The 23185-nt window shown below is 37.8% G+C and overlaps 1 protein-coding gene across 2 annotated transcripts; it reads right to left on the bottom strand.

Moving 5' to 3' along the window:
• Positions 1 to 147: 147 nt before the first annotated feature.
• On the bottom strand, positions 148 to 21965 carry LOC150040900 (histone-lysine N-methyltransferase SUV39H2). 2 transcript variants are annotated; one of them, XM_090326918.1, is made up of 6 exons: positions 21824 to 21963; positions 17810 to 17955; positions 8200 to 8871; positions 6174 to 6320; positions 2333 to 2462; positions 148 to 1261 (listed from the first exon to the last, which is right to left on the bottom strand). In XM_090326918.1, the coding sequence occupies exons 1-6, from the start codon at positions 21852 to 21854 to the stop codon at positions 1155 to 1157; spliced, it is 1233 nt and encodes a 410-aa protein (XP_090183044.1). In that variant the 5' UTR covers positions 21855 to 21963; the 3' UTR covers positions 148 to 1154. The 2 variants fall into 2 exon arrangements, with proteins under 2 accessions (XP_090183044.1, XP_090183045.1); XM_090326919.1 differs by lacking the exon at positions 17810 to 17955 and having other exon boundaries at positions 21824 to 21965.
• Positions 21966 to 23185: the final 1220 nt, after the last annotated feature.

Here is a 23185-nt window from a genome sequence, read left to right as displayed (position 1 = left end):
TTACTTTCTTGTTAACAATATGATTAGAAATTCCAAAATCAGAGATGCAGGTGGTTCTTCCCTTCTGAGGTCTTATAATATAGGGAGGAAAATCTGATTTCAGTTTTTTCAGATCAACTAATAAAAGATCTCAATTCAGGCACATACTTCAGGCAAGTTTAGCTTTATTACAATGAAAAATTCTCATTCAAATACAGAGTACTTTTTAAGAAGAATCCACAGGAAATATAAAAATAATTGGGTGTAGAGACATGAAAGTGCCTGACATGAAAGGTAACATAAGTGAATATTATATCATCTCTGGGTACAGCAGCTCCTTAAGTGCCTTGCTGCACTATTTAGACCAGAGGTATTCAACGGAGATATCTTTATAAGTGGCACTTTAGAGAATTTCATTTCTCTTGCCTGTAATGCCAAGAAAACTCCTCCTGGTCCCACAGTCATATCCTTTCAAGAAAGCTTTGTTTCCAGCCATTCTGAACTTTCAGAGGTTTTTTTTTTAATTTTCAGGAACTTTATTTACTTTTGTAGGATTAAAATATCTTTTGAGAATTATAGGTTCGGATTATGTAGATTGCTTCAAAATATGAAGTCAAGCTTAAATTAAAAATTTTACATTTAACTTTAGACCTTGTATATATAATCGAGATGCCAATGTTTTAAGGAAAATGTATAAAATAGTGTAAAAAATCCAGCATCACCTATTTGTTCAAATATAAGATTAATGAATATTAAACAGGAATAACAACATAGTAATAAAAATAGAATGTGTTTATCTGCACAAATAGGATCAACTGTTTCTCTGAAATGAGGGTGGATGTTGCATGTCAGCAATTATAACCTTACATATTTAAAATCTTCAAACATAGAAGGGGACACTTCCCTGGCCACACAGACCAAGCATTCATGTTCATTTATAAACAGTTTGTCTTTCACGTTTGGTTTCTCATCACCAAATATGTACAGTTCAAATTAGAAATTAAATCTATGTGACCCTGAGTCCTCTTCAGAATCAACAGTAATAATTTTGGCAAATGTCTTGAACATGGAGTATAAATTAACAGGTATAATCTTAATAACATTAAACAGTGCCAAATGCTTTAAATATTAACATTAGAAAACAAATACAGTTATCAGATCTACTTCCTGAAATCTCAGTTGAGGTAACCCCTGCAGGTTACTGCCCCACATTTACATACAGTTCTGACCCTCTTTTTGGCAGGGCTGTGGTCAAGAGAATCTGAAGATACATCTCCAGAACCTGAATGAATGTACAAGAAAAAGACAAAAATATGAGAGAGAGTGCTACTTAGAATGCATTTAATATGTTCTTTCAAGGTAGCAAATAAAAATATTTATTGACTCAACACCATTAGAGTAAGTGAATTCATTTTGTATGCATAAATGTGGATATTCTGAGAAAGACATCAATTGTCTTCTAAGGGTGGTATGGGCCAGTAAGAAATAAAACTGATATTTGCCTATCCTTGTGAGTAGCTACCTGACATGTGAAACTTACTGAGAAAATCCAATGGAAAGTCCTTTCTTGCTGAGAGCACATGAAATGAAGTCTCATTGCCATTGTTCTTCTTAGAAAAACAGATGAAAGGAAATATTCACATTGGTACAATAAAGCAAATACAATTAAATGCCCTCTCAAAAGTCAGATTCAAGAATGAATGGAATAAGTTCACATGTGATTTAACATCATACTTTCAATTTTGTGGCTATATTGCTCTTAATATGTCTTCACAAATGTGGGCATATTAATACAAGTAGTATTGAGAATGATACTCTAATGGACTTCCAAAATGGAAGTTTTGAATACAAATCACTAGGCAATGTGGTATATAAGAAAAACCATTCATTCCTAAAGCCCAAGTAAAGCATACTTGACCTCTAGCTCTAGTCACCCGATGAACTTTGGACTAATGTAACTAAGTCTTAATAGCTTCAATTGATTTCTTTTTTTTCCTTCTTATTTTGGTGCCAATACTAGGCCTCACCCTCTCACTTGGCTTGTCCACTCCTAGCACTCTACCACTTGAACCATGCCTTCTAATCCAAAATTTTACTGATTAATTGGAGTCTCTTGGACTTTTCTTCCCCAGCAAACTTTGAACTGGGATTTCAGATATCAGCCTTATGGGTAACTAAGATTATGGATGTGAGCCACAGGTGCCTGGCAATTTCTTTCATATGTATTAATTTGGTTCCAGTAATCTAAGATTTAGATATACTTCCTCATACTGAAACTCACACCAATGAAACTACACTTGAAAACCATACCTTGTACATCACCCTGACAAAATAAAATAAAAAAGAAACATACCTTTCATTTGATAATCAAATGTCAGCTCTTCTCCAGCATAGATGGTTCTTGTGGAAAATAATGCAATCCGGGGAAGACGAGTATCAAGGTTGTCGATGAAAACATTGAACACCTGAAGATTTGGGTCACACTGAAAGGGAATATGGGAGCCATTTAAGTTACAACCAGAGCTCTTTTACACACCATATACAATTTTTTAACTTCTCAGGGTATTCATTTTTTTTGTACCAATTCTGGAACATGAACTTGGTACCTAGGTGCTGTGTCTGAGCTTTCTTGCTAAAGGCTAGCACTTTAGCTTTTTTGGTGCTTAACTGGAGATAAATCATCAACTTTCCTGTCTGAGGTGGCTTTGAACCACGATCCTCCTGCATTAATAGGATTACAGGTGTGACCCACCTGCAAGCAGCTAAGAGTGTTCATTTTTAAAGTTGTGTGGGACCTAAGTTGCTTATCATGGAAAGCACTTTCAAAATACTATTTACCCTTATAAAAATTTCTGATATACATAAGAGAACATAATGCAAAAATTCTGCAAATATAACCATGCAGCTTTAATAATTAATGAGTGTGCTGACCTTGTTCATCTAAGTCTCTATTTTTTTTTCTGGAGAATTTTAGCGCTAGTTCCAATTAACATTATTGTTTTATCTGTTTTATTTCCACTCTGATTTTATGTCACATAGTTTGATTGTTTAAACATTTATTTAAGTCTGTTCAACATTTTGAGATCTCTAAACTACATTATGAAATATGCAAAAGGAGAGATTAAGGAGTTATATAGACAAATCAAAACAAGTGTTTAATAAAATATATGTTGAGAGGTGGCCCTCTGTGAGCTCTGTATCCAGAGTTAACTAACTTCAGATTCAGTCAAAAGTGAATTAAAATATTTATGGGAAAATTATACTTGCACTGAACATGTACAAACTGATTTCTGTTGCAAATATTACTTAAATAATAGAGTGTAACACACTAGTTACATTGTATTTATATTATTAGTAATCTACACATGGTTTATGGAATAAGAGAAAATGTGCAGGTTGTATACAAATACTATAGTGTTTGGTACAGGAGCATTCAAGTGTTTTGATGCCCACAAGAAATCCTGACGCCAATACTGAGATACTAAAGGATTATTTCACCTCAAATTTATTAAGAACAAAATTTTAGCCAGTGTAGTGCAGTGGCTCATGTTTATAATCCTAAACTACTCAACAGCCAAAGATGGGAAGGATTACAGTTCCAGGCTACCTTCCCAACAAGTTCATGAGATTCCCTTCTCAACCAATAGCTGAACATGATGGTAAGATATGTTATGTAAGAGGCTGAGATCAGGAAGTTTCCAGGCCATCACAGGAAAAAAATATTTGAGACTCTCTCTCAACAGAAGATATTGTGTATGGTGGTACATGCCTGTCATTCAGCTATTACAGAAAGTATAAAAAAGTGGGTCATGTTCTACACACAGACCTGGACTAAAAGTTTGAATCTATCTCAAAAAAGACTGGAGGTGTAACTCAGTAGTGAAGTGCCTATTTAGCAAGCATGAGGCCCTTAGTTCAAACCCCAGTTCCACAAACACCAAATAAACTTTAAAGCCAAAGTTTAAATCAGGAAACTAAAAATACAGTTAAGTTTCTCACATATCACTGCTATGTCATATATCAGTTTCTTGGTATATGATCAACCAGAAGTTTTAACATGGCATCTTTATAAGACCAGCTATTCTGAGATGAATTTTATTATTTATACTATAATTCCTATAAATGGAGTTAATATCAACCACATTGGCCATTTCCCTTATTCCTGGAAATTGTTTCTAGTGTAAGATTCTGTTAGGATTACAACTCTTAAATTCTTTCAAATGTGAATGAAAAATGTAATGATATGTCCTTATGTATCAAGATTTTGCTCTATTGCAAATCTCTGCTAGTAGAGCCCAAGGTTTCTACTGATTATGACGAATGAGGGAAACCACTGAGCCTAAGTTCCTTTGAGTCTGGCTTACTTCACTTAATATGATTTTTTCTAAGTCTTTCCATTTCCTAACAAATGGGGCGATGTCATTCTTTCTGACAGCAGCATAGAATTCCATTGTGTATAAATACCACAACTTGTTGAACCACTCATCAACTGAGGGACATCTAGGTTGGTTCCATATCTTTGCTATGGTGAATAAATGTGAAGCTAATTGAAAGGACCTCCAGGATAGTGAAACAAAAGCCATATAATGAAAGATTGTTGTCCTTAATGTACTATGTTGTCTCTCATCTCCTTTGCTGTCCTTTGGTTATCTCATATTGGTATAGTATCTCACTTTGTTATCTGATACATTGAATTTATTTGTATTTGGATATTTGAAATTTGATAGGGAAGGGGGGAAAACCAAGACGGGTGGGGGGGTGTGGGGGGGGAGGGAAACGGGTACCAAGACATGTGAAAGGTTATCAATGTATGTGAATTAATGCACCTTCTATCTGGCAAATATCATGTAACCCTTTTACTAATTACAATAAAAAAAGGGATTTCAAAAAAAAAAAGAAAAATGTAATGATAATTTATAATATGGAAAAATGATCCTAATTTCCTCTATACTCCATAAACCCTTTATTATATACAAATCATTCTCACATTCCAAGAAACTACATTTATCTTAAGCTGCACAGTAGTCCTCCCTCATTTCTCATGGTATCTACTCCATGACCCTTAGTGGATGCCTGAAACTGTACATAGTGCCAAATGCTATTATGTGCTATAGTTTATCATAAACTAAACTTACATACCAGGCACAGAAATAAACTAGTAACAAGACAATAATACTATAATAAAATTAAGCAACTGTGATGTGTCCCTCAAAATTGAGTTGTACTTTCTTTCACCTTTAGGAAAGCACTTTCCACCTTCTCTTTTGCATATCCGATTTCCTTACATCACTACTCTTGTGTGTGAGGCTATCTTAAGTAAAATAAGGGTCACTTGAACACAAGCACTGTGATGCATTGTGACAGTTAACACAGTGAGCTAGTTACTAACAAGTAGGTAGTTTATATAGTGTGGACATGCTTGGAAAAGGGCTGAACCATGTTCTAGATAGGATGAAATGAAACAGCGACAGATCTCATCTTTCAGAATGGCAGGCAACTTAGTATTTATCAATTATTTGTTTTTAACTTTTCCACTGAACACTTGAAGCTGAGTATATATAACAGAAACTATAGGAAGTGAAAATGTGGGTAAGGGAGAAAGCATAGCACAATCTTAAGATTTAACCATGTCAATTCGGTAAGATATGACAAACCTTTGGATAAACATTTTACTTAATTTCCTCCGATGTGACAGTACAATCTAAATGAACTAACCTAAGTAAAGACTTGTGAAAACATGTTGGTTTTTTTGGAGGCGGGGCAAGGGTGAGGTTTGCATTCAGGTCCTTGTGCTTATTAGGCACAAGGGCCACACCACCACCAGCCCCTTTGCTTTCAGTGTGTAGTATAAGCCCAGGTCAGTTTTACACTTACGTTTGCCACATAGCTGGGATGGCAGGAATCATCACTCCCAGCGTTTGTTTATTTATTGAGGTATGACCTGTGATCTTACCAATCTCCACCTTCTGAACAGCTAGGAATATAGATGTGAACTATCACATTTGTCCAAAACAGGGTATTCTGAGCATCTCAATGTTTATCTTCCTAGAACACCAATAAACAATGACATAGCAGAAAAGGACCTTAATATTAAAATACTTTGGAAGCGTCTATATTTTCAAGGTAATTATACTTTATAGAAAAATCATTTTAAAAAGCACCAAACTGAATTGGTCTTGTCAAGTATTCCTTACACTGTGATTCACAAAATGGGAAACATTTCCATATCGAGCAGCGTCCACTGTGAATTCATCAGATTCATAGTCCAGATCAAAGAGATATGTGATTCCTTTGTTGTCATATAGCTGTCCTCGTCTTTCAGCTTCTTCACTTGTGATTACCTAAGGAGAAAAAACTACTATAGTTTTTTCTTTGAGACAGGGTCTTGCTAAGTTTCTCAGGCTGTTCTCAAACTCCTAAGCTCAAGTGATCTTTCTACCTCACCTCCTGAGCAGCTGGGACTCGTGTAACATTATACCAGCAAAACCATAGCACATTATATAGCTATTGCTGAACTAAAGAAATATTCATTCCATAAATCAACTAATATATTAACGTCTACATATATTTACAAAAAGTTCAAGTGGTATCAAAACAATGTTCACCAAAAACTAAGAGCTATATGCGAAGAAATAGGGAAATGATGCCCAAAAATAATTTGTTAAATAAAACCTGAGAAAATTAATAGGTGGAAACAATGCACTACTTTTATTACAATTAGGGCATTCAAAACCCCTTGCAACTATAGCTTTCTACAGCCTATAACTGAATGAAGAGTACATTTATGAGTATGTGTTCCAAATATACTCTGAAGTTATTGTTTTCCTATAACTAATCTCTACACAGTTACAAATGGAAGTATATTACAAAACAGGAGAGAAGCTAGGATAAACTTGCATTTAACTTTACAGAACATGTATTCAGCAAATATTAATAGTTCAAAACAATCCAGTAGCTAGGGCTATAACGCAGTGGTTGAATACTTGCCTGCTATGTGGGAGGCCCTAGGTACAATTCCAGTACCACAGTGGCAAAAATATCATCTAGTACAGTGCTCTTAAGAACATAGCTTCAGATCAGATTTGAGAGTTTGTTAATGCCCTTGGTGGTTTTTGTGGTTGTGAAACAAATGGTGAGAATTTGAATTGATCCCTCTTATTATAATATTGAAATTAAGTCAACTTAATTTATCAAATCATGTTCATGCCCTGATTTTATATGCTTGTATCTATCAATAAATATTGTGATACTTGAAAAAAAGAACACAGCTTCCTCATGAAAACAGCTCAAGAAACCAAAATCTCCAAAGTGATTTGTTTTATCGATCAATTCTGGTTGCTGCATTCATTAAGCCAATTTTTTTTTCCAGTTACAGGGCTTGAATTCAGGGCCTGGGCACTGCCCCTGAGCTTTTGTGCTCAAGGCTAGTGCCCTATTACTTTGAGCCACAACATATATGGTCACGTATATCTTTCTTATCACATCTTAACCCATTATTCAGTTCAGGACACCGTGGAGCAGTGAAAAGAATCATTCTGTAGTTACGAATCCTGCCTCTTGTTTTCTACTGAGCATTCTACTTAGCTTTGGATAAATTGCTCAATTTCTGTTAAGTTTCTTTCAGGTTATGAGGATTAGTACAATAGGGTACTTATTTATTACAACAGTATGGTGGTACATGAAAAATACTAATTTATACTTATGCATATGTATAAAAATAAATTTGCTAGTATTGATAATTTACAGAATGGTCTGTATAGTGGTTGAGTTATAAAGAGATTTTTCTTATGGATACAACAAATGCATATTTTGTAATAGTCATAAACCACTGGTCCACTAGATATCATTATTTGGCCAAATGAATGGAGTAAATTATAACTTCTAATTTCAAAGTCAGTATGTGCTTAGCATTACTTTTCTTATGACTTTTTTGTAAAGATAGATATTACATTTTAAAACATATGCATGATTTGTTCAACGAATATGGATATTTGTTGGAAGATGACACTATAACTTAATTCATCATTACGTCCAATTTTTGCATAAAGATATTTCTACTCATGCTAGTGACCTTTCTCCTAAACCTGAAAATTATTCCTATATATCTGCAAATGATAATATCAAGATGTATGACGTATTTATGTTGCTGCGGCACACAGGTTACTTTTCAAAAGTATAAACCTTACATGAATACTATGTTATATGATAAAGTGAATTTACCTCTCCAACATACTCCATGACAAAACTCATCCTTTTAATCTTCACAAGGGTTTTCACACCCCAGCCACGGCCATTGCTAGTTCGAAAGATGCAAAGGGAATACTGCGTGCCTTTTTGTACAATCCTATTGGGACAATCAGGTCCACACTGGCACCTTGAGTTGCATTCATAGATGGGAGTACCAGGTTGGATTCTAATTTGTTGTTTCTTATTATAAGCAAAAAGAACTCCAGCTTCAGCAGGACAGCATTTCTCAAGGAAGCAATCTGTGCATGAACAACCAAAGGTAACTTCATTGACTAAACTGATTCCAGGGGCTGGCTTGTATTCATTTATATAGAAGAAGTCTAAAGGTGGGCCCTGTAAGTCAACAGTATTTTCAACTAGTATCATTCCTTTATGAGTCTTTCTTCTGTTGAGTTCTTCTTGCCATCTTTGCAGAGCTAGCCTTTGTTTAGCTTTCCTCACGATATACTCAGCAACGGCAGGTTTCAAAGCTCTGTTGTTGTCTTTGGGAAGTATTGCTTTGCCTTTCTTTACCTGAGATGAATAATTATGCTTGTCATTATAAAATTGCTGAAGTAGTAATGGACACTTGAGATTTTGCAAAGGTTCCCAGGTATTTGTAGAATCTGGCCATCCTTTCCATTTTACAAGATAATATTCCATATCCTTAAAATATAAAAGAAAATGAAAATCAAATTATGATAGTGTCAATTATTTAAAATAGTTTAAAGAATGAGCCATCACCATTTTTTCTTTTAGGAATAGTTTGGAGTATGTAAATGTTCCTAAGTTCCTGATAAAGTGCAAATCATACAAATAAAACTATTTTTCATTATGTTTTGTAAAATATAGAATTTAGGTACAATACAACATGTTTGACAGCAGATCAAAGTGTCTTACTTGGAGACAGATTAAAAGCTCTGAAACTCATGAATACTGTATTAAATAGTAAATTAGGTCACCCCAAAAGGTATTTATCTTGATTGTGGAAATAAACAGTTCCAAAGCTAACTATTTGTCATAATGAACTTAAAGCTTAAAGTTTTCTCTCACAAGCTGGAATTTTTATGCAACAGTAGATACATCTTAAAATTTCTAATCTCCTTAATTCTAAATTTTAAATTTTGATACCACAAGAAAGCAATACATCTTTGGTCATGGTTTTATTCCATTTTTTTTCCAACCATAACCCTGACCAAATAAATGTTGCCAGAGAATCCATGAAAGAAACAGAAACACTGGCTTTAAGTCAGATGATTCAACTATCATTTAGAAAACTAAAATATCTGCCACTCAAGTTTTACTTCCCAAATAGTATATAGTAGTGGTTACTTAAGTCATTTGCATTTTAAATGATTATTTTATTATGAATCATATTCACTAATGGATAATAAACACATATAGAACATCAATGTTTTGGAAAAATAATACAAAAATACTAATAATATTTTATTCTGGAATTGTAGTATTTCCATTTTGAAAAATGAAAATAGTGTTTACCCAGAATAATCAGACTTTATGAAACAAATTCAAATAACCTAAAATTCTAACCCTTACGTTTATCAGTATCTTATTCTGATCTGTATGCAATTCTTAATTACCTACAGAAATGGAATAGAGTGGTAAAGTTACCCATGTTACCCCTGTGTAATCTAGAATACAATACATGCATTTCTTCTTTTTTTATATTTCACCGAGCACTTTAATATCTAAAGACTTTTCTTAACTTGTATTTTACACATTTTATTTAACACTTATACTTTAAGAAAACATTTCAGGGATTCATAAATGGACATAATTGAATACTGTCTATATGTTAATAATAAGGTGCAGTTCATGTATTTGTTGTCCATCCTTTAATAAGTTAAAAATATAGAGTTCCATGAATATCTGAATAAAAAACGATATATGCTCCCTTTAAGGATCCAAGTTTAATTCAAGACATGCTAATATGAGCTAGATGGTAGAGGAGGGTTTCTTAGGTTAGCAGTGCCCCCAATCTCAACTGGGTATTCCAAGTCAATATGGACCTCAGGCTCTCACAAATTCATGCATTTCTTCTTAAAGACATTTTTCCTACTGCGTTTAATATATGTTAAATTAATTTACATATTCTAGTATCTCTACTAAATACTTGAAATTTGGTAAGTAGGAAGCATGATGAAGTATAGGGCATTACAGTAGGAAAATCTTATTTGGAGAATAAGCTATAGTGTGTGAAATAGCAATTCGAGACACATATAAATGCCAGAATAATTCAGATAGTCAATCCCACTAAAACAGAAAAGTCAATGTAGAACAAATAACCAGAAAACTGGTAAGTGGAACAAACTACTCTGTGAAAGACTGAATTTATATAAGGGATACTACAGGAGGGTGAGAAATAAGCAAATGCTTAGAGCGAAGATTTAAGCAAATTGCTAGGTACAGGCTCATGCCTATAATCCTAGCTACTCAGGAGGCTAAGACCTGAAAATCAAGGTTTGAAGTATGACAAAAGCTCTTTTCATCCAGTTAAGAACTGTTTTAAAAGTTCCTGTTTTTGGTACATGTTTGGCTCATGTTAATTACATTTGAGTTAAATCCTTTCCTGCTGTACTTTAAGACATTTGGTTAGAAACTCCTTGAATTTTATCTGCATCCTGTTAATTAAGCCACATCCTTTTGCAGATTGTGAATCTGAGCTCAGCCAATCTGAGCAGAGGGGGAGGTCCTGACTGGTTACATATTAAAAGGGAGCAGCCTGCCTGTTTTGTGTGCTTGCTTGCTAATGGCACACAGTTCTGTAGATGTAAACAGCTTTTCCAAGTTTGAGTTAGTATCCTTAAATCCTATGCTATACGCAATATCCTGAACAATTTCTAATCTACTTATCTTTTCATTCTTCAAGACCAAGTATCCTTAATGAAACCCCATCCCTCTGGGATAACTTAAGCACTCATCTCAGCTATAACAGAATACTTAGTATAAGCACTTAATTCTCTCAGAATCTGTAACCTTATAACATACCCACGTCCTTTAATGATGAGATTCCTAGTTCTTACTACAAGATATGATAAATGGAAAATAAATGACTGAAGGTAATAAATTTATTCACTCCCAAGAATTCAATCATTATTTTTTGACAATTACTTCAAGATTTATTTGTCCAATTATATTTCACTCTTGATTTGGAGTCATGTTTCCAATACTTTAAAGTATACTCCAGTTATCCCTATCAAATCCAATGTAATTCCCTCTCTAATATTCTTGGATCTTGAATAATAATGCTATTTATACTAATTCTACCCAAATCAGAAACTCATACTTTTCTAGATGTAGTGCTTTAATTTCAGATCCCCATTACCCAAATTACGGATCACTGGTTCACAAATTTTACATTTAAACAAAAATCAAGCCATATGCCAGTGGCTCATGCCTATAATACTAGCTACTAAGGGGGCTACTATCTGAGAATCATGGTTCAAAGCCAGTCAGGATAGGAAAGCTCATGAGACTCTTATGTCCAACTAATTACAAAGTATGACAGAAGTGGAATTGTAACTCAAGTGCTAGAGTGCTTGCCTTGAGCCAAAACCTCAAGGACAGCATCAAGGCCCTGAGCTCAAGCTCCATGACTCCATGCATGTGCACATACACATACACACACAAACATGTACGCACACACACCATCTGGTATTTTTATTTATTATTGCCATCCCTACTTCAAGGACCATCATTTTTTCCTAGATTATCACAGCCTTTTAGACCAGGTAGTCAGAGAAGTCTCCAAATTACAATGATGTATCACTTGTTTTACAACCTTTTAAATGGGTTCCCATTGTCTCAAGCTCGCTGAAAAATCCTTCCTTCATCTTGGTTTTTCTTTCACTATTCGCTATACTCTCTAAATAGAGGCTGGACTAAATTTTACTGTTTGTTCTTTCAGGCCCCAATGGAACTAACATCATCTGAGAAACTGACTTATCCTGTATGTGCTTCCTACACACCCTGTAATAATGTTTGCCACTGTACTTACTGCGACAGATTATCTTCTTGTCAGTCTTTCTCACTGGGCTCTATGTTCCTTAAAAATGTGGAGTTGTTTTATATTACCCTTTATCCCATCTAACACCCAGAAGAAACGCAAATGTTTGTTGAAAACGAACAAACATGGGGAAAAGAAGAAGGAAAACCTTGATTTTGCTTTGGTCCCAGCGCTCCCCTTTTATGTTCCCTTCTTCCCTTTTAGGAATGAAAATATTTACTTTGTGCCACTGTAATTGGATGTGAGTGTGTGTGTGTGTGTGTGTGTGTGTGTGTGTGTGTGTGTGTGCGCGCGCGCACCCACGCATGCACCAATACTGGAGCTGAAACTCAGGGCTTGGGTGCTGTCCCTGAATAGAAATGCTGAACATTTATGAGGCTAGCACTTTACTACTGAGGCACAGTTCCACCCCTGGCTTTTCTTAATGCTTAATGGAAGTTAAGGGTCTTACTGACTTTCCTACCCTGAGCTGATTTTGAACTGCAATCCTTAGATCTCAGCTCCTTTGAGTAGCTAGGATTCATAACTCGCATGAACACCAGCCAGTGGTAGTATGTAATTTCTTTCTTCTTGATTTTTCAGAGCTAAGTTTGCCTGGTGTCTCAGAGGGCATTTGAGCATGTTGAATTCAGGAGGCTTTACAGGCTGGTCATGAACAGCAGAATCTTGGGATCTGTTATGTACCCTATAGGCCCAGGAGTAGATGTCTTGACTCACAGCTAATGGGAGATATTTGGGGCTATTGTGTAAACTAAGATATCAGTCACTGGGGGCATGCCTTTGAAGGGTTTTCCTGGCCCTAAGCCCTGTCTCACTTTCTATTTCCTGTCTGCAATGAGGAGAAAACCTTTGCCACATGTTCCCACTCCCCAAGCAACTATGGCCTTGTCCCTCTGAAACTGCAAACCCCAATAATCTGTCCTTCAGTCATGTCCAGTGTTTAGCCACAGCTATGAAAAAGTAACTAATACATTAGCCAATAGGATATTTGCAGAATATAGCAAGAAGTTATCAAGGTGTTCTAATAGGGACTGGGTCACTGGAGAAATGACTGAAGCAAAACATAATTCAATTTACTTACCACTACCTAATACACAAAAGTACATGACGTGTTCAAGAAATTAAGATATAAGCTATGTCTGTTTTTAATCTGTTTCCAGTGCCATAGTAGATGCTCAGTAAATCTGCAAGTATATGTCTCAGATTACAAAGGTAGGCAACAAAGAAGTATTAAAAGGTCTTCAGCAAGACTTCAATGAAATCACAGTTGGGTTTTACAAAGTGTAATGGCAACTTCAAATATGGTACTAATACTGCATTACTTATGAGCTGAGTGAAGGAGGCTACATAGGAAAAGGAGAGAGTCAAAATTCTTTTACTAACAGTGAATATACAAAAGAAAAAGAAAAAGACAGAGGTATATTAAAGTAATACTGTTACACATGAAGCCAATATTAATACTATACAAAAGTGAGGTGTTGAGGATATTAACTAAGCAAAGAAAGGTTGCTTACTCCAAAACAAGAAACCAAATTCAGTGATAAGAAGAAATGAAGAGATTAAACAGCATGAAACTTATATGGAATTCTGTTTTAGAATGAACTCCACCTTAAGTTTGTAAATACAGACTCTTAGGCAACTAATTCTTTATGTAATAGAATAATAGGGATGACTGGGAAGAGACAAATATAGAGGTAGAACTAACCTATTAGATTTAGAGGATAAGACAGAATAAACTAAAGTATGAAACTGAAAGTTATACTTAGAAATATTATGATATTGTTGATAAAGACAGGGACCATTAGTATGGAATGCAGACTTATGGGAGCAAAATGGAAAATTTCAAATGTGTTGAACTTGAGTAACTGTAGAATATTTACTTGAAATGAAGCCTAAAAGGAGGTGAAGGCCACAGAAAGATTTAGGATTCATGAAACAAACTGGAACAAGCAGAAACCATTAGAAAGAGGTCACCCAGAGAGCAACTATGAAATGAGAAGAAGGCCAAGGACAGGACCTTGGAAATTATCTACATTTCAGAGGAGGAATGAATAGAAAACAGTAGGTGATTTGTAACGAACATCTAAAAATGTAACCCCAGCTACTTGGGAGGCAGATGTGAGGGATCAGTTTGAAGCCAGTCCAAGCAAATGAGATTTCATTTTTAACCAATGGCTGGGTACAGTGATGCATGCCTGTCATTTTCAGTGAACAGTGAAGTACAATTAAGTGTATATCAGCTGATCTGGCCTACCTCAAAGATGATAAACATAAAAAAAAGACACTGGGGATGTTTCTTAAGAGGTAGACTGCCAGACTTCAAATAGGAGGTCTTGACTTCAATTAAAATAATAAAAAGGAGTGGAGATAAAGGATGATAGTAAACACTGATAAAATTACCAAATGTCAGTGTTTCTTCAATTATCTATTTTATATTAACTCATTTAATGACAATTATACCCTGTAAGATGGAACTATTACTCTATTTTAAAGACAAAAAAGCTGAAGAACAGAGAGCCTTGTACAAAGAAGCCAGAATTTGAACCTAGGCTGTCTTTCCACAGACAAGAGCTCCAATGAGGAAAACATAGCAACACAGTTGAATGTGGCAAACTACTGTGGTAAGAGTTAAGGTCTTCAAATTTGGCATTAGAAGGTCACTGATAAGGGCACAAATCAAAAATGGGTTAAAAAGTTAATGGAATTGAGCATGGTAGTGTATGCTGGTGATTCCCAATATTTTAGATATAGAAGACTCATTGCTTTGAGGCTAGTCTATCATGGTTCAAAGGGAGCACAGCAAAGTTAGCAATAGATTTTATCTGGGAAAAAAAAACAACTAAAAGTCAAAACAACAGACAGAGAGATTTGGGAGGTAATGGCCAGGGGCTTTTATTAGGACAATCAAAAAATGCTAAAATTGACTAATTTCAGTATACTAAGCTTTGAACTGTAAATGTTATATATGTGCATTGTATGATGATATGCAAATTATATCTGAATAATGCTGCTAAAAATTAATGGGAACTGCCAGGCGTGGTAGCTCATGCCTGTAATCTTAGTGCCCAACCCAGGCACTGCAAAGCCGTGAGACTCCTATCTCCAATTAATGGAAAATGGGAAGTGGGGCTGAGGCTCCAGGGTTGGGCAGTAGCCTTGAGCTGAAGAGCTCAGGGACAGCACCCAGGCTCAGAGTTTAAGTCCCATGACCCAACAAAAAAATAGGCCAGGAGTTTGGCCTAGTGGTAGAGTGCTTGTCTCGCATGCACAAAGACCCAGGTTTGATTCCTCAGTACGACATACATATTTAAAAAGCTAGAAGTGGTGCTGAGGCTTAAGTGGTAGAGCTCTACCACTTTCTTGAGAAAGTCCAAGGAGGGTGCTCAGGCCCTGAGCCCAAGCGCAGGACTGGAAAAAAAATAATAATAGGAAATGACTATAGGAATACTTACATGAGGGGAGAAGGAATATTAAGAAAGATTTCTGAGGGCCGGGTAATATTTAAATATATTGAGACAAATCAGTGAAAATGAAACTTGATATTTAAAAGGACATCAAGTTGGATATTGTGGCATGTGTCAGTTAATCTCAGCACTTTGGGGGCTAAGGTAGGATGGCCAGTAGTCAGAGGCTAGCACAGGGTTATGTAACAGCATTTTATTTCAAAAACTTAAAGCACTATCACAGGTTAAAGTCCTAGGATGGTAAATATGAAGAAAATATGACATCTTAAAAAGTAAGAGTTACTACAGATAACTGGTGGTAAAATTAAGACTCCAGTCTAAATAGATCTGTTCATTGTCCTGGAAGTATTCAGTTGAATATGAGCAAACAAGGGGTAGAAAAAGAAATCCAGAAAAAGTATTAAACACTGAGAAAATACATGATTTGAATGAGGAAACAAAGCAATAGATTTTAAAAAACACATGTCAGCTAGAATTGACAGGTATGAGAATAGAAGTACTTGATGTAACCAATATGTATGCTTATCTGATGTTCTCAGTGATATGAATTTTTCAGAGCTTGTAAATGGATGTGGAGGATGGCTGGGTTGTTTCAGAGTAGAGGGATGCTGAGGGCACAGGTGAAAATGAAGTTCTACAAAGCAGGAAAGGCAATAATACCAAAAAGATGAATATTTCAAAGGGGAACTAGATTTGCTAAAGATTCAACAGAAGGAACAACAAAGAATTAAAGTAGGATTCTTGATTCCTTGATCTGAAAGAACTGAGATTACTTACCAAAACAACAATTCTTCATCAGAGGTTAACTTATAAATGAATTACTGAAAAAATATAATTATAAGTTTTAGATGAAAAAGCTTCTTATTGGCCGGGAGTTTGGCCTAGTTGTAGAGTGCTTGCCTAGCATGCACGAAGACCCAGGTTCAATTCCTCAGTACCACATACATAGAAAAGAAGCCAGAAGTGGTGCTGTGGCTCAAGTGGTAGAGCTCTACCCTTGAGAAAATCCAAGTGCTCAGGCCCTGAGTTCAAGGCTCAGGACTGGCAAAAAAAACTTATTTAATCATGTTATTCAATGTGCATGTGAAAATGGAGCCACATAATTTGAAGGGATGAATGAGATTGGGAAAGATGGGGAGAACAATGAAAGATGTGATACTGATCAAAGGTATATTATACTTGTAACTGATTTGTTTAATTAAAACCTTTTTGCACAAGTCCAAAAAGAAAATAAAAATCAAATGCAAAAATAAAAAGCTTCTTAGAAGAACTCAATTTACTGTCACAATTCCCAAGTGATTGTACAAAGGGGTTACAATTCCATAAGCTAGCTTATGATTGCAATACTTCTTGGTCATTGTCACCCTTCCATTATTCTCCTTTATTTTCCCACTCTCTACCCTCAAGTTGTCTAGTTCAGTTTTTACATAATGTGCATTGGCTAGAAAGACTGCATTTGTTCACTCTTTCTCTCCATTCATTTGCTGCGGCCCATTTTTGTCCTTTCCCCTCAAACATATTTCTACTTCCTGGTATTCATTTTCATAAACAGTACATGAGTTGGAAGAACTCAACTTTTAAGAGCACTAAAAGAAAACCCAGAGAAGTTAGATGAGCTTGCTGACATCAGTCGTAAGATACTAAACAAAAGAGCAAAATGACTGAAATTCTGAACATTCTGTTATACCACTGAGCCTCCTAAAATCTGGTGTTGGAAATACAAATGGTGATGCTTCTTGAAGACATATAGTAACATTAACATTGGTTAAAACTCTAGGTTCATTTCAGGTGATCATGGGGGAACTATGATGCAGGAACAAAATGAGAAGCCAACCTGAGACCAACTGTTTGCTCTGCTGATCCACGTGGAGATAATCAAGAGTTGGATGTAGAGAGATAAATACATTAAAATATTCCAATGCTAACATGTTTTATGCTTTAAAATCCTATCAATATTACTTGGCAAACAGGTTACAGGACATACAAATAATCACTACCTAAGATTTGAAACATTAAGAAGAGTTTGCTTATTTAAGGTTAATTTTATGTCACAAAAATAGGAAATATTTAAGTGTGAATAGATCTATTTGAAGGATCTAGATATTTTCCTTACCTTTTCTACCTTGTAGTCACATAAGTATTCCACCTCATAATTGCTTAGATTCCTTTTGGTGACTCCCATCGATTTACATGTGAGCTTTTCTTGTCTACATAATTCCTGAAGAGTATCAAGTGAAACTAGGCAAGGAACACACCACACTACAATAAGAAAATAGAGTTCTTTACTAATGAAATAGCTACTCAGTTAAAACAAAAATGAGATTCTTAAAATCTTTACATCCCCACCCTTCAACTGGTAATTTTGGTGTAAAAATCAATATGATAAGAAACCAATTATGTGTGCTCAAGATAAAGTTAAGCATTAAAAAACTGTGGTATTCATGTTCTTGCACTTTCTAATAGATTTCTATCCTATCTTTTACTGATATTGGTTGATTTCTTTTAGACCATGTGACAAAGCTTTTATGCCTATAAACTTTCTAAAGATTACATACAGAGGCAAGGGTCAATAGAGGTAATGTTTTTCACTTTATCATTATATTCTACATAGAATCACTATCTTAATTAAACTATCTCTGGTCATACTTTTTGTCAAAAATACCTCTAAAATATATTTTCGTAAAATCACAATTAAAAAGTAACCTTTCCTTTAATTCGACCTTTTGTAACTACAAACTCATATTTTTACTTTGTCTGTTTTAAAACACTGTCAAGGCTGGGTTCGAGCAGCTCACAACTTTAATCCTAGTTATTCAGGAGAGGTTGAAATCTGAAGATCATGATTCAAAACCAGCCCTGGCAGAAAAGTCCAAGAGACTCTTATCCAATTAACTACAAAAAAAAGAGGCTGGGAGCCGAGAAGTGGCTCAAGTGGTAGAAAACCAGCTGTGAGTAACAAAGCTCAGGGAGAGCACTCAAGACCTGTATTCAAGCCCCAGGACCAGCAGAAACCAAAACGCAAAACAAAAAGTTAGGTACTCATAATGACCATCTTTATTATTATAAGCACCCGTTCAATCTTTATTTTTTCTTTCATTAAGCTGTTGGTATCCTGGGTAATTTGACCCTTGTGATTGACAGCTGTTACACCCTTTCTTGGCTCCAGTGAAGGCCCGCAGTAAAGCAGCCCAACTACCTTTATGCTGAATCCTGCACTGTCTTGAGGAATACACACAGCTACTATACCTGCTTAATGATGAGGTATTCTCTGGCTCCCCTATGTATTGTCCGAGTTACTACCAGCCATGTCAACTAGCTTGTGCAGAATTATCATTATTGTTGCTACTATTATTATTTGCCACCACAAGCTGCAGAGAACTCTAGGTGACCCCATGCATCTTTACCTGGGCCAGAGGAAGAGTACTTCTCTGGTGGCCCAGCAGAACTGTGACTGTGCAAGCACACGAGGTTAATACTGTGATTGGTGCAAGGGCACTCTATACTTACATGGCCACCTGAAACCTCTATCGTGTGCTGGCTAGTGTTACAACAGCAGACCCAATAAAAGGTTTACTCCACTAATATTTTCTTGTCTATATTTTTGTCTTTATCTTTAGTAGAGGGAACTGTGCTGGTAACAAGGACAGGGGAAACAGAAGCAGAGCAGCAGCAGTGGCAAAGTTGGCATCACCCTGGCAGTAGTGATGAGAGGACAAGGGTTCCAGAAAGCCAAGGCAGAAATGAATGGGAGCAGAGGAGATAAGAGGCAGTAAGATCTGTGAAAAACTTAAGAAGAGAAATTGCGGGTCTTGCTCACTGAAGAGTTCCAGAGAGCTGCCAAGCTGGAAGGCCAAGTTGTTAGCCACCATAAGCCCAAGAGCTGTGATATTTGTAGCTTAAGGCAAAGGGTAGTACAGAGGCCTGTACAAGAAGAGATCAGTTATAGCTGCCTGCTGGGTCTGCTGATGGAGGCAAAGGGTTATACTAGCTTCCAAGTGGTTTTGCTGGCTAAAGCCCAGAGTTGTGTTGTCCCTGACAAGTGCCCTGAGAAGCCCAGATCAGGGCTTCTAAACTCCTAGCTGCAATAGGACTGTAGTTCTCAAATCATGGTGCGTTAAACCTCTGGATCCAACAATGCAACCTATAAAGGGGGTGGGGACCATCCAGTCCATAGGCCCACAAAACTCATATTGAAACACATACAGGTGCATAAATGGAGCTTCACAATTTTTTCCATAGCAACATAAATTCATATGAAATGAATCATAATGATAACCAATTTCTGACGAACAAATAAAGCTTTGGGAACTCAAGAGCCTGGAGGGTCAGTACAACAGGGGGCTCTCCTCTCATATACAGAATTTCTATCCAGGTAAAGCTTTAAAAGACCCCAGTTAACTGAGTCTGTAACACAAAGGCGTGGTTTAAAAAAAAAAAAAACAACAGCCTGTAGCAACAGAGAAAAAGATGTCACTGGACTATTTCTGAGAAAATGTATCAAAGCAATGAAAATCCCCACATCAGTTAGCACTGACCCTGGCATTCCTGAAAGAAGTACTATTTTTAAGGTACAATAATAAAGTCACTTCGGGGACTCCAGAATGCATTGCAAAGTTTCAGGCTTTCAAAGAGTGCTTAACTGTGCGTGCGCGCGCGCGCGCACACACACACACACACACACACACACACTCACAACAGGTGCGTTAATTTTCCAGCCACCACAAAATAAAACTTCAAGTTCTTCCTGGACAATAAAAAAAAGGAAGGGGGCCGGGAGTTTGGCCTAGTGGTAGAGTGCCTGCCTAGCATGCACGAAGACCCGGGTTCAATTCCTTGGTTCCACATATATAGAAAAAAGGCCAGAAGTGGTGCTGAGGCTCAAGGGGTAGAGCTCTAGCCTTGAGAAAGTCCAAGGACAGTGCTCAGGCCCTGAGCTCAAGCCCAGGACTGGCAAAAAAAAACGGAAGGAAGGAAGGAAGGAATGAAGGAAGGAAGGAAGGAAGGAAGGTAGGAAGGAAAAAGGGAGGAAAGGAAGGAAGGAAGGGAGGGAGGGAGGGAGGGAGGAAGGAAGGAAGGAAGGAAGAGAGGGAGGGAGGGAGGGAGGGAGGGAGGGAGGAAGGACGGAAGGAAGAGAGGGAGGGAGGGAGGAAGGAAGGAAGAGAGGGAGGGAGGGAGGAAGGAAGGAAGGAAGAGAGGGAGGGAGGGAGGGAGGGAGGAAGGAAGGAAGGAAGAGAGGGAGGGAGGGAGGGAGGGAGGGAGGGAGGGAGGAAGGAAGGAAGGAAGGAAGAGAGGGAGGGAGGGAGGGAGGGAGGAAGGAAGGAAGGAAGGAAGAGAGGGAGGGAGGGAGGGAGGAAGGAAGGAAGGAAGGAAGGAAGGAAGAGAGGGAGGGAGGGAGGGAGGGAGGAAGGAAGGAACGTCCGAACGAACCAAGGAAGGAAGGAACCAAGGAAGGAAGGAAGGAAGGAAGGTAGGTTACACGGCAAGCCAGAGGTCACTCTCACAAATAACCACTTTCTGGGGCTTTCTCCACTCAAGAGGTAATCGACCTCCCGGTGTGTCCGCGATGGGGGTAGGGGCGTGGCAATCCATTCCCTATCACTCGTCCTCCCATGACCCTCACGCCTAAGTCCCGAGTTCACCATCACCGCTGCGGGCTTTTAACAGTCGAAAGCAGCTTGCACACTCCCTTTCTCAAAGTGCCACAAAGGAGCCAAAGCTTCAGCCTTTCCAGCAAGCAACCCTGGCCTGGGTCTGGGGAAGGGGACATGGAGGGGCAACTCGAGGAAGAAGACTAGACGCGGACGGGCGACATTATGGGGAGACGACAGGGGAGGACAATACAAGTGGGAGAGACGACACGGAGGAATGACACAAAGGAGGACACGGCACGGAGGACTACTGGGAAGCAAGGGAGGGAGTGGACCTGGGCAAGGTGGAAGCTGAGGAGCGAGCGTCTTGGGTAGCTGGCAGAGGGGTTGGTGTGTATCCACAGCAAGGGGCGACATTCCCCGCCGAGTCGCCAACGGATTAGCCGGCGAGATGGCGGGGATGTTCGCTGGACCTCAGGCGAATATCTGGGAATCAGAGGGCAGACCGGCAAGGGGTAGGTGTCGCGCTCCAGTCTCACCTTTTTGCGTTTCGGCCCCGGCTGCCGCCATCTTGGGGCGCTTTCATTCAAACTGCGCGGTCGGACGGAACAGCTCCACCGGCAGACGCTCCGCCCCCACTGTGACTCCGCGTGGGATTCCGAAGGCCCCGGCTGGAGGCTGAACTCGGCGAGGCGTCGTGACGTCACAGGAGGCGACGGGGCGACAGCCACTGAGTCTGCGCGAGATGAAGGCTCGTGGGCCTGGTAGGGAACTGGGCGAGCCCCAGGGAGTGGGCGTGGCTACGCCCCTAGCCTGGCCATATTTGGCCCTTCCTGAGGAAGCCTTGCTGCCCGAGCTTTTCCCACGCTGTTACACGCCGCTGCAAGTACCTAGCAAACCCCCAAAACCTACAGCCTGGCTCCTGATCGCTTTCCTCAGCCACCCGAACCAACTGCGCTGTTCTGCTAAAGCTCAGTATGTCAAAATTGCCAGCACATAGAAGTAAATCCATTGGAGAGATTCTGTGGGTGTGCCCTCAGTAGTAAGTGTGGCATGTGGCCTATGCAGTGTCTATTTATTTGGAACCTTCCCTGGTAATTCAAATGTGCCCTCACAGCTTGAAACGTGGGTCTCTTAGTGCCTTACCCATAGGAATCAGAATGATTTTGGTGCAGATTTGAATTCACAAGTTATGGGATGGGAAGCTTCTGGGTTTCTGTTGACTGCTGGTGGTCAGGGACTAGAAAAACTACACACATATTTCAACCAATAATGTATATATTTGAAATATTGGAAAATGTATATATTGTATACATGTTTATTTATTTGAAATAGGATAGGGAAGGGGGAAACAAGATGAGGGGAGGGGGAAGGAGAGGGAAATGGGGACAAAAACATGAGAAGGGGTAGCAATGATTGCTAAGTAATGCGCCTTCTATTTGGCGAATATAATGTAATCCTTGTATTAATTACAATAACAAAATTTTTAAAAGGTATTTATTGAGATCATCTCCCTAAAATAAATAAATAAAACTTTAAAAATATTGGAAAAATGCAGGATAATATGTTTAATGATTTAATTCCATTATAAAATAAAGCCTGATTTTATCTGTCTGAAACATAATGGATGTTTATCTCAGGGAAGTATCTAATATAGGAAACAAAACTAAAACAAATTCCCCCTGAAATACACTTTCAGCTTTGTACCAAGTAATGTACATGATGAAAGAATATGGAGGAAGGCAAGGGGAAAACAACATGATTGGGAAGGGTGGAGGGAGAGAAAGGGCAACAGAGGCATGAGGAGTAGCAATGTTCAAGAAATAAAGTACTCACTACCCGAAGAATGTAACTGTAACCCCTCTATACATTACTCGAACAATAAAATACAATATTGAAAA

Source organism: Megascapheus bottae, chromosome X (assembly GCF_031878675.1).
Source record: "Megascapheus bottae isolate mThoBot1 chromosome X, mThoBot2.hap1, whole genome shotgun sequence".
Taxonomy (NCBI): domain Eukaryota; kingdom Metazoa; phylum Chordata; class Mammalia; order Rodentia; family Geomyidae; genus Megascapheus; species Megascapheus bottae.
This window is presented reverse-complemented; position numbering and strand designations above follow the sequence as displayed.

What these genes read in the sequence shown, in the direction of transcription:
- LOC150040900 (XM_090326918.1), bottom strand. Translation starts at nt 21,854, where the DNA reads ATGGCGGCAGCCGGGGCCGAAACGCAAAAAG. An exon ending in CCCATTTTGTGAATCACAGT is followed by an intron (nt 2,463 to 6,173) that starts GTAAGGAATACT and finishes ATTCCCTTTCAG; the next exon opens with TGTGACCCAAATCTTCAGGT. An exon ending in ATTTGATTATCAAATGAAAG is followed by an intron (nt 1,262 to 2,332) that starts GTATGTTTCTTT and finishes ACATTCATTCAG; the next exon opens with GTTCTGGAGATGTATCTTCA.